Raw genomic sequence first — 15,082 nt, 5'->3', positions numbered from 1 at the left:
ACCAGGGTCTCTGATGATCTGGACATCAAGTCTGTATCTTTATCCATGAAAAGTGTAGATTCTTAAGAAGAAGAGAAACCACCTTAGCCCCACAGTTAGCAATCTCAATTCTGGGGTACACTGCAGGAGTGGGGCAAGGGATTGGAACATGTGGCATTTAGCCCTGCACAGACAATAAGCCTGCGCACCCCCACTCTGCCAGAGGGCACCCAGGGGAGGAAAGAAAAGCCTGGTCTGGGTGTCAGGAAACCTGGCTACCCTTTGAGGGTGCCCTCTAACTTTCCAGCTTCAATTCAACATCCAGAAGTTGGGGGAAGGCATTGAAGCTGAATCCGAATGGTCCTGCTGCCCTTGGCCGAGCTGTGGTCAGGGTGAAGGACAGCGCCCCCTGGTCTCTTCTTGTAATGGCTTGGTGAAGTCCCCTGAGGCAGGAGAGAGGACATGGGCAAACAGCACCTACCCCCGGAGCTACGTTCATGCTGAGGAGGGACCCAGTTCCGGGGCACTGCCCACAGTGTGGGGGAAACACATGTTGGAAGCACCAGTTCAACCCACTTCCGAGCCTCAGTGGGTGCCACACTCAGCAATGCCAGATGCTCTTCCATGAGAACTGCTTTGCCCCCTCACCAGTCCTCGTTTCACAGATAAGAACAGAAAGGTCAGGGCTGTTAATGCTTGTTCTAGTCCATGCATGACTGGTACTATCACCCACAAGAGGTGAAATTTGGTTCTTGAAAGGAGGGGATAGATGAAAAAAATCATCCTCTTCTTCTGCATATACATAATATTCATAAAGTCATAAACAGCTATACAGAGCCCATATACAGCCATACAACATACATGTAGAATTAAAATTTCATGGAGGAAATTAAAGGAAAAAAAGGTCTAACTAGGTTTCTTAGGAAGTGATAATAATAATTGTTTTTTTAAGTTGAGAAGCCTTGGTCTAGACCAGCACTGTCCAGCCACCAGTTACACGTGGTGGTTGAACTTGACACGAGGCTAGTCTGAATCAGGATGTGTGGAAAGCATACAACACATACAGGAGTTCAAATGCTTAATAGGAAAAACAGTGTAAAATATCTCATTAATCATTCTGTGTTGATTATATGTTGAACTAATAGCATTGTAGATATCTTGGGTCAAATGAAATATATTATTAAAATGAATATCACCTGTTCCCTTTTATATTTTTTTTAATATGGCTCCTAGAAAATTAAAAATTACCAGTGTGGCTCACATTTTATTTCTAGCGGGCAGTCATGCTCCAGACAACTACCTGCTAATCAAGATTTGTACCCGAATTTCTGAATCCTTCCCAAGCTGTTTTGTTATCCCACAGCTGACTCCTTCTCAAGCTGTTTTGTTATCCCACAGCTGTCTCCTTAATTCCCTTTACTGTGTGACCTCAGGCATGCCTCTTGACCTCTCTGAGCCTTAGTTTCTCCTGAGTGCTTTGTAATTGAAGAAGCATCCTCCAGCTGTGAGGGTCCTTCCATTCTGGACCCAGCTGAGGGCCTGGGGTCACTGCAGATAGGAGGCTGTGGGCTTTCTGATGAACTGTTTTACCAGGAACGACAGTTCCCTAAATAGCAATATCACCTGCTGTGTGTCTGCTTCTGGGGAAATGCCACATGGGCAAGATTAGAAAAGAGAGAGAGCTTCTAACCTGAGACCAGCACAAGAGAGTGCTGGGGGGCGGGGGGGGAATGCCCATTTTAACCAAGAAGGGAGAAAAACAAAAGCTTTCATTTCTTGTGGAGAGGAGACAGAACCAAAAAATAATGGGCTTTCACAGAACCTTCCCCTAATAATAGGAGCTAATAAAACATCTTGCAAATGTGCTCCGCTGGCTTGAATTGATGCACAGATCTCCCCTATGCCCATCTTTTATTCCTTTCCTAATGCCTAATTTAAGCAGGGGGAGGGGGTGGAGAAAATCAATTCTATTTTAATTTCATGAGAAAAATGCTGAATGAAGGGGAAAAACTGTAACAGTGGAACTTCAGACTTCAGCCCTGGCTGACCCAGAATGTGTGATTATGTGATCAATGGATTTCTCCTCCGAAAGGTCTCTGCAATCCGCCCCCTGCCTTGGCCTTCTGAGAAGGAGGCAGAAGCTCCAGGCTGGCAGGAGAAACCTTTTGGGGGGCTGGGAACCGCAGTCCGAGGGCACATCCCCTCATCTCCCTCCCCTCTCTAAGTTTACTTCTACCCCAATTCTCCTTAACTGTGGTGTATCTATATCCCCTAGTCTCTCACCGGGACCCCTCCCCAGTTCTCCACACTTGAGACAAGTCCTCCTGCCCCAGCTATCTCTTTAACAAAAGGGTTCTCGCCACAGAGTTTCTGGCCTCCCGGCCCCTGGAAACCAGGCCAGCCACAGAGCACTGAGGTTGAGCAAGTGGGTTCTACATTCACAATGCCTGGGTGCCAAGCCTGGCTCCGCCTCCTACTAGCTGTGAGAACCCTGGAAAGTTACGTCTTCTCGCTACGCCTCAGTTTCCTCATCTGTAAAACGGGGATAAAAATGGCACTAGCCTCATAAATTTGTGATGATTAAGTGAGTAATACAGGGAACATGCTTGGCATGGCTCTTGCTTGGCAAACATTAAGTGGCAATCAATATTAACTCATTATTGTAATGAATTTCTACAAGGTGGTCAGAAGCAGAGAGTTGAGCCTTTGGCTTGGTTCCACAATTCCAGGTTAACCAATCAATGTGAGTTAGCACACTTTTTTTCTTTTTCTTTCTTTTTTTTTTTTGTCCTCCTTTAATAAAATATTTAGTTGAAAAAATATTTTTTGACTTAGACAAAGTTCTCATATACCTAGCACCCAGCTTTCCCTAATGTTAGCATCCTACATGGCTAGTAACATGAGTAAAACCAGGAGGTAACAGCAATCAATATTATCAAGTACAATATGATGAATGCTGTCATTTACAGCCCTTCTTTCATTTTTCACTTGTTTCCCCATTGATGTCCTTTTTCCATTCACAATCCAATCCTGGATTTTACGTTGCATTTATTTGTTCTTACTCCTCCAGCCCCCCTAACGTGGGTCAGCGCCTCAGCCTATCGTCCTCTCTTAAGTCACTGTTGAAGAGCACTGGTCTCTTCTGGTCTATTTTGTAAACTTTAATTTAGGTTGTGCATTTTTGACAGAAATTCCACACAAGTGATATGCCTTCCTCAGAGCATCTTATCGGGAGGTGCCTGATTGTCCTTATTTCTCATTACTGGAGTAAAATTTGATCACTTAGTTAAGAGATACTATGTATTTATTAAGCATCTGCTATGTTTCCTCTTTGGAATATAAGAGCGAATAAAATGGTATCCCTGTTCTCAAGAAACTCTCAAGTCTAATGGACAAATGGTGCTCTCGTTATCATTGCTGGATCACCCACCACTCCAGACCTTAGTGGCATAAAGCAACAATTTCATTATGCTCGCAGATTCTGTGGGTCAGGAATTCGAAGGGACGTGGCCAGGATAGCTGATGTCAGCCTCACGATGTCCAGGGACTCAGCTAAGAAACCTCAAATGGCTGGGAGTGACCAGACAGCTGAGAACCAGAATGACCTGGAGGCTTGCTCACTTACCTAGACAGGTGTGACTCAGAGACTGGACGCATCTGGAACCATCAACCAGGGCATCCACATGGCCTCCTCACATGCCCTGTGCTTCCTCACCGTGTGGCGGCCCCAGCGGTGGTGCTTCTTCACTGCAGCTTAGACTCTGTAGACATGAGTGTGCCCCTGTGGACAGGCCAGGAGCTGCACTGCATCATTTTCTCCACGGTCTTTTCCTCAAAGCAGTCACAAGTCCTCCTAGACCCAAGCTGGGGACATGAGCGTCATCTCTTGATAGGAGGAAGGTAAAGGATTTGTGGCCATTTTTTTAAGCCCACCCAAAATGGAAAAGCACTGAAGGCTCTTTCTACTTTTACAGGGTTGGAAACACAGACCCAAGATGACAGGAGCATCACCAGCTGGGGTCTCATTAATAATTAAATACATAGCTGAGCTGAGTGCCAACTGTGTACAAACAGGCATGGATTCAGCTGCCAGGGATGCTCCCCACATCTTTCCCGAGGGTGGCAGGCCCAGCCAGACTTGCTGCAAACCTCATGTTCTGACAGTTGCAGGCACCCACTGCCAGTCCTGTCCCAGGCAACTGGTCACCCATGGGCGCGCGCAAGGGGCAGGTGACGGGGCGGGATAGAAAAGGCTGGACTTTTGCATTGGAATGACTTCATTGCAAACCCAGCTGTGTGACACTCTGAGTTCGTTACATTTTCATTCCTAATCCTCATTTATTCACGAGACCTCATTGACTTCCACTCTGTGCCCAGCTTGGGAGCTGGCGGTTACAGCGATGAATAAATAAATAAAACCCAGGCCTTGCCCTCGGTGGAGGATTTCCCCAGGCTCCCTCTGCCAGAAAGGTGACTGGAGGGGCTGCAAGGTGCCAGGGAGCAGGGTCAAGGGCTCCTTCAACTCCTCCTGCATCCCCATGCCCAAAACCAGCTGGAGAGGAATTGGTCACGCAACTTAGCAATTTAACCAGGTTAAACTCAGCAGAACAGAAGTCAGCTGAGTGTGAAGTTGGAAGGCAGGCGGCTTACATTTAAAAACCCAAAAATTATTGCGATGCCGACTAAAAGCAATTGGGAATATCACTAGACAGACTCATTAAGCAAGAAAGTTTCTGTGAAAATAACAAAATCATAGCACCCAGGACACCCCATCATGCGATTAAAAGCCTAAAGGAGGTTTAAGCTTCATGTTATTAAACTGCATTATGACAGTTTAGCGCGAGAGAGCTTAGCGCCATCAGAGTTGATGGTGGCCCTGTTATGGGAATCTGACTGTGTCTTTGAAATTCAGAGCAGTTTGAAGGAGGAAAGCTGTCAGAATATTCCTCCCCTGCGGGTCAGTAGAAGGGCGAGGAGGAGACGGAGAAGCAGCCCAGTGGTAAGGATGGGAGGGGCTGAGATGCTGATTGGAGAGCACCTGTTAACCGGAGGACCCTCCCCTGAAGTCTGAAGGGAGCTGGGAGCAGGGCAGTGATTTAGGGAAGAGAGTGGGTGCACTCCTATATGTTAATTTTGTTATTATCACCTACTGGCCAACCTTGAAGTTTTTATTGCTAGATGGTGAATACTAATAACCCTGGGCCAGCTGGATTCTGAGCGTGCTTTCTCCTAGCGTTTGATCCCAAAGCCACCAGGAAACCAGCTAAAGTCAGAGAACACAGGGTATGGACTGGAAATGAGCAAAAGCCATGGTGGGCAAACAAGTCCACTTCCCTTCTGCAATGCCTCTTTGATCCCTGGAGACTTCAGAGCAGGATCAGCTCCCTGCAGGGCAGTAGCAGGACTGTCATGCTGGGTAATTTGCTGGCATTGTCCCCTGTGCTGGCAGCCCTGGGAGGGAGCGAAGTCCAGGCAGCCCCAGCCCAGCAAGCCACAGTCTGGCTCTGACCCTGGAGCTCAGCTCTGGAAACCAAGAAGCCTGGCAGGCCCTGCCCAGGGGCCTGCTGCTCCATCCAGTTGGTAGTAGAGCACTTTGGCTGGTGAGATTACAAAATACATCCTAATCACTCACCTCTTGGAAAGGGTGGACCTGGGGCTTCAACATGAGTTCTGCAAGGCTGAAGTCCAATGGTCTTCCCTCCCCAGCTCCTCTCACTCCTTAATGGCAGCATCATCAGAAGGACCAGGCTGGTGGACCTTCAAAGACCTCCCCCAATGGTGTCCAGCCTTGAAGGCTCATCTGCCCTTAGGCCTGGTGCCATGTAGTGGCTCTGTCTTATTCCTTCATTTCTAAGGACTTCATCCTTCACTAGCCAGGACTTAATGGCTCTTCAGTCCACTTGCTTCTCTCCATCCACTCAGCTTCTGGTCTGAACCAGCCCTTCAAGTCACCTGCCCCCTGGGTGAGAGTCAGACCCTCCAAAGGGGTTCTTTTCCTCCGGTCCATTCAATCCTTCATTTCCTTGCCAGAGAATGTGCTTCTCCATATTTGATGGGCATGAGCATCACCTACAGAACTTGTTAAAACACAGATCCTGGACCCCAACCCCAGACATGTTGATCAGTCGGGCTGGGATGGGCCCTTGAATCTGCACCTCTAACAAGCTCCCAGGCAATGCCGATGCTCTGTTTCTACAGCCCACAATTTCAGTAGCACTGTTCTTACATGCAGGCAGGGCCCTGTACCTCTCTGGGTAGCCCACCTTCCTTTTTAATGGTTCTGTATTGCCCTCAAGATAAAATCGAAGCACTTGAGTACGTATTCACATAGGGCTTTCATGACCCAGCCTCCAAGTTGGGCTGCCACAGGCATCGTTTGTGCACTGCACAGAGATGTGCCACCAAAGGGATGGAGTTCACTGAGCACTGGGCCGCCTCTGTCAGGAGGAATAGAACTGGGCCCAAGAAAGACATGCCTTTTGTTCTCTCAAAGGCACTGTCAGCTCATTGAAGTGTAGAGGACAGGGTTGAGAGGGGACTGTCTGTGGCCGGAGAAGTGCCTTTTTCTAATTTGTACAGAAGCAGTACAGAAGCCAGTACTCATCTGCCCGAGAACATCTCTCAGGCTTCCTCTTCCTTCAGTCTCCTCTGTCTCCCGTCACCCCCTCCCACCTTTCTCCCATGTCCTTCATCTGGTTAATACCGTAATGCTCCAGGGGAGGACTTCCTGGCCCCAGAAGCCTTCTCTGTTACATGCTCCCAAGAACCACCTTCCCTTCCTTCAGAGCAGTAGCCCCAATGTGCCCTCACCGCTCACCCCTGTGGTCACCCCTGTCACCCTCACTGTACTGTAAGTCTCCATAGGCTCTGCAGTGCTCAGCACAAGGCCACGTCCACAGCGCAGTGAGTGTTTGTTGTGGATTCTATTCTGCAGCTGCACAGACCTCACAAGTGCCAAAGCCCAGCATGCCACTTTTTCCTGTTGTTTCTTAAATGTTTTATTTTGAGCTAACTCTGAATTTACAGAAAAGTTGCAAAGATAATGCAGAGACTTCTCTATCCTTCACACAACTTCCCTGAATGCTTACATCTTACATAGCCATGATATATTTGTCGAAATGGAGAATTCCCATCTGTGCATTATAATTGACTAAACCCCAGAGGGTTTTTCTTTACTTTCTTTTTCTGAGGGGAGGGGATTTTCGAAGTTTTTCTGCAGGTGCCCTATTCTCCCTTCTAGGTTCCTGCATAACATTTAGGTGTCATGCCTCCTTATTCTCCTCTAATCTGTGACAGTTTCTCACTCTTTCCTTGTTTTCATGACCTTGGCTTTTTTTGTTGTTGTTCTTTGTTTTTGTTTTTGAGTGGTCAGTGTGAGTTTATCTGATGTTTTCTCGTTAATGAACTGGGATTCTGGAGAAGACCACAGAAGGTATATACCCTTCTCATGACATCGTACCAGGGGCCCCTTGATCGCAATGTGACTGTCATTGACAAGGTTGATCTTGACCACTTGGTTAAGGTAGTGTGTGCCAGGTCTCTCCACTCTAAAGCTACTATTTCCCCCTGTTAATTCAAAGTGAGTCCCTAGGTCCAGCCCACACTCAAGGAGAGAGGAATTAGGCTCTATCCTTTGGGGGGTGCCAAGGAATTTGTGGTTTTATGATGGAATCACAACAGTAGCTGGGAACTCTGGGGGAGATTAGCTACAGGAACTTGAGCGTTCACCGGCGAATCCTGCCTATAGCTGTTACGATTGACTAGCGAGTCTCTAGTTCCTTCCAGCATGTCATTTTCAGGGTAGTTTTCCTCGGCACGTGCCACATTTCGTAGTTCTTCTCATTCCCCTTCAGGCCATGGGGCCCAGCTCCAGCATTCTCAGCCCTGGCTGCCCACCTGAACCTCCTGGAGAACTTTAAAAATGTACTTCTGCCCAGGTACCTGAATCCACAGCACTTGATTCAACTCGTCTGGAGCAGGGTCAGGCCTTGGTCCTTTTTAAAAAATCTCAGGGACATTCTGTGCTCTGGAGTCATGTCTGAGGACCTCTGGCAGTTTCTTTGGGAAGCTGTCCTTACTCTCTCTGGCAGAACCTGTCACTCTCAAAGGACTTCATTCCCTGCAATACCCATCAGCCCTTTGTTCCCAAAGTCAGGAACTGGGATTTCTTCATGATGTTCCCTCAGGGCCCAGACCAGAGGATAGCCCAGAGTGGGTTCTCAGGGAGCACTTGTTGTTTGAGAAAATGAGTCCAACTCAATGGAAGCAAAAGCATTAGCTGTCTGCACAAAAATAGCACGTCCCGGCACTCTCTTGCTGACTGAATGGTGTTGAAAACACCAGGCACATAGTACGCATGTCAGTCGTAGCCATTTTTTCTGCTGCTGTTATAGTCCACAGCTCTCTAGGAACAACAAGGGCCCTGTGGTCAAGAAGTCATTGGCCTGTGTATGGTGGCCATCTGTACATTCACACTGTTCTCCAGAAGGGATGTGTTCCCATGCTGTGTTTAAATTGCTCGGAAACCAAAGAGTCAACACTACATTTCTAACAGAAGGAGATTGCCTTGAGCTGGTCTCCTTGGAGGTCACCAAGATGGCAAAGACCATGCCTCTGCAGTGGGTCACAAAAGGGGAGTAAACATTTTAACCAGTTGTTTTGAGTTTACAGAAAAGTAAGATGAATTGGATGCTTTATTCAATGAACTGACCATGTTGGTCTATTTTACCTGTAGTCTTATTAACACTCTACTGTATCAAGACCTCCAGAAGATGAGTTGGAAGCCATTTGGAGAAAGTTGGGAGCAGGTGGGATGCATAACTTAGGGGGCTGACTTTCCTCTCCCCCAAAGAGTTTAGGATGAAGATGCCATGGGTGTAGTAGAAGCTATAGAGGATGCTTCTGGCATGTCAAGCTTAGGGGGGCAGGTTGTGACCCAGCTGATGCTGTCTCTACTGACAATTGATGCTGTTATGGGTTTCCTCAATATGGGGTCATCTATTGGGGAGTGAGCCCTTTAAGTGTCCCTCTGGTCCTTGCAAGGCACCTCTGAGTATTCGAACAGGCTTATCCAAGTTCTTGTCACACCATGGCAGCAGAGAGAACTTCATGAACTGTGGGTTTCCCTGTTCCTCTAGCATGCTGCTTGATCACACACATAGCTGCCCTCACCCCTGCTCACTCGTTGATTGTACCAACTTCCCTGGCCTCAGTTTCCTCAGCTGAGGAATGGGAATAATCATAAAGAACCCATACCATTTTCTGAAGCTTCAACAAGGTGATTTTTATGAGGATCCCTACTCACAGTGTGTGGCACATAGCAAGTGCTCCCAAAAGGTGTTTTTGTCCTGACTGCATCTTCTGACCAGCTGCTTCTCTCCTCCCTAGTTTATCTTGTATCTTCCCTTACTCCCCTTGCGCCATCTCATCCCCGGGACCCAAACCGTCTCAGCTGCTCTATCTGAACATGGAACTGTTGGGTCTTGCCTTGTACTGAGCCCAGTGCCTGGAGCCTAGCATGGCTCAATCTACACATGCTCAAGAAACAAGAAAGTCCTTCCTGGTGGGGTTCTCCAAGGGGAATTGTTTCCTTCTGTTCACCCTGCCTCTCTGGCTCTCTCCTCTTCTGTTCAGGGTAGAAGAGCTGTTGTTCTTTGCTCCATTGCAGCGGGAGCCTTGAAGCAAAGGCTAAAGTCACTCTTCCCTCCCTAGATCCTCACTCCTCAATAAAGGGGCTGCTCTCCAGGAGTAGAGAAGCGGGAGGTCACTCTGCAACGGAAATCAAAACAGAAACTGACATTAAAATTATTCTTGAACCTTTAAAGAACCCAAGGCTCAGAGAGGTTAAGTGAATCGCTCAAGCCACACAGCTTGTTTGATCACTTGCTTATACATACAAAGGGAAAATGTGGAACAAAAACTAGAGAAGATCCTTGGCCTCTTGGAGCTTAAAGTCTAGTACAGGGGTCAGCAACCTCTTTCTCCACAGGGCTAGAGAGAAAATATTTAAGATTGTGTGGGCCATGGAGTCTCTCACTGTCACAGCTACTTAACCCTGCAATTGTAATGCATACGTAGCCATAGACAATACCTAAATGAATGGCATGGCTGTGGTCCAATATAGTTTTATTTACTAAAACAGATGAGGGGCTGAATTTGGCTTTGAGGCTTTACTTTTCCAACCCTTGGAAGAGTAGAAAAAGAATTCATAAAAAAGATAATTGCGTGATTAAATGTAAAATTTGTGGTTCGAAGAGGAGAGATGTGATGTGATTCTCGGAACATAAAGAAGGAGGACGTGGGAGTCATTTTAAGTAGGAGGGAGCCATTGTAAGTGCCATTTTCAGTAGGAGGAGTGATTAACTAGGTGAAAGGGAGGCAGGGGAAGGGAAAAAAGTGTTTTGAGCTGACAGAATAGCTCATGCAAAGATCCTGTGGCAAAAAGGACCATGGCTCTTTTTAGACAGTGTAATAAGGTCTTGCTTGCAAGAGGGAGCCCAGGAGAGGCCACGTCATGGAGTGAGCTCACGAGGACCGTGAGGTCTTAATCCTGAGAGCTGTGCAATTCTAAAGGGTGATGTGTATGGATTCTCATTTCGAAGTCCTCACTTGGGCTCCTGGCTAGGGATTCCACTGATAGACCTAAGAGACTGAGTGGCCTCAGTCACCTTGTGGCAGCCAGAACCCAGTCCCCGGAGCCAGGGTTGACACGCAGCTCGGCACCCTGCCCCCCACTAACTCATTATTTTGTTTACTGTTCTCACACACCTTCCAGACAAAGATTCACGTTGCATTATGCGTTTGAGGGCCACAGCTCCATCCCATTCCACTTTTCCCACCTTCCTCCTTTCCCTCCCCAGCCCAATCCCCCACAAGTCCCAAGTTCATAAAACTTGCAAGTTAAATTTTTCAAAGACTGTTTCTGACAAAGCAGTGGGGATTAGACTTGGTGAAGCCCTTCATCAAAAATTGAAGACATGCTATATTAACATACATTGATTTATTCATAGTGTTTCATTACAAGTAAGTGAGGATCCTGTAATACCAGGAAAGGTTAGGAGAGCAGGGAACATGGTATATTATATTGACAGCTCAGTGGAAATTGAGTTGCTTCTGGATTGAATTTGGAGCGCAGGAAAGGAATTGGCTAGTAAAAAATAAGGCACGAGTTTTACCTCCCAGCACCTGTATATCAATGTAGCTGCCACCAGCCCAGCCAAGGGGACTGGGGAGGAATTTCAAAAGAATGCATATGTATGTCTTCTCCTCCTGTGGGCTGGGATTAGCTGCCTGCCACAGGCAGAGTTCTCTGAGCGTGTTCCTTCTTCTGCCAGTAGGGAAACCCGGAATCCAGCTGCAGCCTAACACTCAGCAATCCCATCTGCTCACTGCTCTCCAGTCTCACTGGACTTTTCTCGGTTCCCACAAGTCTTCTCCCACCCCAGACCTCGGCTCAGGTAGCTCCCCCTACCTGGAACTTGGAATGCCCTTTCCTCTGCTCTGAATCCCTGTCATCCTCCGGGATCGGTTCAGTTCTCCCCTGAGACACCCCGTGAGCACTTGGCCTTCGTTTGGTGTTTCTCGGAGGCAGGCTCCTGAGACAAAGATTGGAATACCAGCGATTATTGAGAAGTTTAGGAAACACTACGGAGTGGGGAAGAGAAAGAAAGGTAGCCAATGATGGGTATATTTTCCAGGCAGCTCCCTTTGGAGGCCGGTGGAGCAGAATCCCACAGGGAAATGCCCTAGGAGGATGGGGTGGGGGAGAAGAACCTGGGAAATGTATGTGCCGGGTCCCGTCAGGCCCGTGGGTGTTAATTACCCAGCACTTCGGCCAGCGTCTGTGCACAAAAACCACAAGCGAAGGGAGGCAGGTGTTTGTAGCTTACCAGAGAAGGGCTGGAGTTGGCAGGGGTGACCAGAGGGAGCACTGTGGCCGGACCCACCAGGGTCTGCGGGCTTTGCTTGCAATGTGCCCAAGTCCTTCAGCTCTGGGCGTTTCGCCCCCTGGGCTCACTCTACTCCAGGAAACGTCTGGCCTCCCTCCTGGACATGTGGCATTAGGAGAGGAAAGTTACCTCTCTCCAAAAGCATTTGGTGCTCTTGCCAGAAACAACACCCCACTGATTTTTGAAGTCGATATGCTCCCTTTTCCACCTGGGTTTGGCCTTTATGTCAACCATGGGACATTCGTGAGATCTGTGTGGCTGCAGAATAGAATCCACAAGAAATACTCCCTGAGCTGTTCTTTGATTAATGCAAGGTGTGTCCAGGCCAGGCAGGGTGCCGGAGGGGAAAGAGCTCAGGTTTTAGAGCCTAAGAGACCTGGATGCAGTCCCACCTCAAGTGCATGGTCTGCAGCTGCACGTGAGGACCTGTGTGAGTCTCACGAGCATAATGTTGAGCGAAAGAAGCCAGACAAGAAAGAGCACACCTTGTATGACTTCATTTGTGTAAAGTTCAAAACCAGGCAAAACTACCCTAATACCGTTAGAAGTCAGGTTAAAGTATCCCTGCCACAGGAGGCGGGTAAGGGTTGAAGGGGTGGGAGGGGAATTAATTGGGTGCTGATTGGAATTGTGCCCTGTTAGTAAAAACTCATCGAGCTGTGTAGTTTTCTGCTTGTGTTTTATACTCTAATCGTACTCTTAATAGAACAAACTAAATAAAACAAATTTTAAAAATCCTGTTTGCTACTTGAACAAACATTTAATTTAGAAACGTGGTTCTCAGAGTTGATCCTCAGGGCCAGGGCCAGGATGCCAACCGATTTGTTAGTTTCACAGCAGAGTAAGTGCATAAATTGAGAGTGAGCACCTAGAAACGTCTACAGGGCCTTGACATTGCTGTGACGCCCAAGTGCAAGGTCAATGGACACGTCTTCTTGCACAGAGTGTAGACCAGTTTGGTTATTGCCAAACTCACATGATGAGTCATATATGATATTGTCTTTGGATAATTGCAAGTCCACACTGAATGAGGGAACTCAAAACTGGGCCTTCACCGTAGATATTTTGAAAAGTGCTGATTGAATGCATGTTGTTTTCCAGTTGAGCCTCAGTGCCTCATTTATTAAAATGAGAATAAATATCCCAATGCCCCAAGGCTGGGGGAAGACAAGTAATATAATGCATGAGAAAGCAGCAGACAGCACAGTATGGAGTAGGGGGCCCATGAACTGCACTTCTTTTCTTTATTTTTATTGTTGACACTATTTATGACGGATGTCCCCATTTTCTCCGCTTTGCCCACCTCCCCCCAGGTGCTCCCCGCTTCCCTCTAGCCATTACCACAGTGTTGTCAGTGTCTGTGGGTCATGCGTCTACGTTCTTTGGTTAATCCCTTCACCTTCTTTCATCCAGTCTCCCCTCCGCTCTCCTCACTGACAGCTGTCAGTCTGTTCCGTGTGTCCCTGCCTCTGTTTCTAGTTTGCATTTTTAACTAGCTTTCCAAATAACTTATGGGGACACTTCTTGAACACTGCTCTACAGCTGCACTGCCCAATGCAGTGGCCACTAGCCACGTGGACCGCTAGCCACGGCCCCCACTACACTTTGAAATGTGGCTAGTCCAGATGGAGATGGGCCATAAGGGCAAACTACATACTAGGTATCTAAGACTTCATGTGAATAAATACAGTCTATATTTATTTATATTATAAAATATGAATATAGAATATCTCATTAACTTTCTGTGTTGATTACAGGTTGAAATGATAATATTTTTGCCTATGTTAATTAGGTTTGACAAAATATATGATTTCCTTTAATGTTACATCTTTTTTCTTTCAATGTGGCCACTAGGAAGTTAAAAAGCATGTCAGTGGCTTGGATTGTATGTCTCTTGGGAAGCGATTGCCCTTGCTCATCAGCAATGGCGATTTCGGAGGATGGGCAATCTATCAGGTGGACAGCAGCTTCAGAATGCGCTGACCAGGCTCACGTGCCTTCTCCTTTCCTCCCCCGATGTCCCTCCATCTGAGCGCCATCCAGCGTCCAAGGGGAGGTGTTCACTGGCTTCTTTGCTGGCTTGTTGTGCAGATTAACTACAAGGCTGTGGGCTCCCTGGACCCGAGCGCCGACCTTTCCAGCCAGAGGGGGAAAGTGTTCAAGCTCCGGAATGAAACCCACCACCTCTTTGTGGGCCTGTACCCAGGGACCACCTATTCCTTCACCATCAAGGCCAGCACAGCAAAGGGCTTCGGGCCCCCCGTCACCACTAGGATCGCCACCAAAATTTCAGGTATCGCTCTCAGAAAGTTGCTGTTGCTTTGTTTTTCCCCGTTCCTAATTTTCCTGCAAGTGAAAAAGGTCAGAGCCAACTGTAACCACGTGGTATTGGAACAATCAGGATCACGCAGTCGCTCATGATGAAAAACCAACCCACAAACTTCCTAAAGTGTAAAAAATGTATTAATTAGACCAAAGGGAATGCCGAGCGACTCACCAAAAAAAATGTACCACATGATTGCATTATGTAGTGCTTTTTTTCCATACACAATTGCTTGTAAAAATGTCATTTATTTTCAGGACTATTTCTCTTGGCAGGGCAGGGTATAGCAGAGGTTCTCGTGAAATGTCTGATGAATGAATGAATGAGCAAATGAATGAATGTTACAAAGCGACAATAGTCTAACGTTTCACCCGCCATCTCCAGTAGGGCCCCCTCCATCAAAGACGGCATCAGGCCGAATTATCTCAGAGCCTTTCCTACAATTTTTATTTTTCCAGTATGCCTGTGCACTTCGGTCTGCGTGCATACATTATTTTACAAAACAAACCCGTGGAGTTTTTTGTATCTTAATGTTTCCACTTATGTTTGTACCATAAGCATTTTCAATGTCGCTACATTGCTTTAGTTATAATGGTCTATCAAGTGGATGGACGTAATTTAATTAAACATTCCCTTGTGGTTGGATATATTTAGCACTTCCATGATTTTATAAAATAACACTTCAGTAAACAATTACAGAATAAATTTTAATTCATTGGTTTGGATTATAACTTTGGGATTAAATTACAGAAATTAAAATACTGAATTAAAAGGGATGTGGATTTTAATAGCTCTTAATCCAAATGGCTAAATCACCTTCCCAAGGGATTAG

General features: G+C 47.0%; 1 protein-coding gene across 12 annotated transcripts in view; it reads left to right on the top strand.

Moving 5' to 3' along the window:
- The window catches only part of PTPRT (protein tyrosine phosphatase receptor type T), a 690,852-nt gene that overhangs the window by 442,498 nt on the left and 233,272 nt on the right, over positions 1-15,082 (top strand). For all 12 annotated transcript variants that reach the window (XM_090286424.1, XM_090286422.1, XM_090286420.1 and 9 more), the window contains exon 9: positions 14,019-14,220. In XM_090286424.1, coding sequence (XP_090142550.1) covers positions 14,019-14,220 — 202 coding nt within the window. The remainder of the gene's footprint in view (positions 1-14,018; positions 14,221-15,082) is intronic.

The sequence above is a fragment of the Furipterus horrens genome, unplaced genomic scaffold, assembly GCF_987537825.1.
Source record: "Furipterus horrens unplaced genomic scaffold, mFurHor1.1.pri manual_scaffold_8, whole genome shotgun sequence".
Lineage (NCBI taxonomy): Eukaryota > Metazoa > Chordata > Mammalia > Chiroptera > Furipteridae > Furipterus > Furipterus horrens.
The sequence above is the reverse complement of the archived record's forward strand: the minus strand, read 5'-3'. Positions and strand labels throughout refer to the sequence as shown.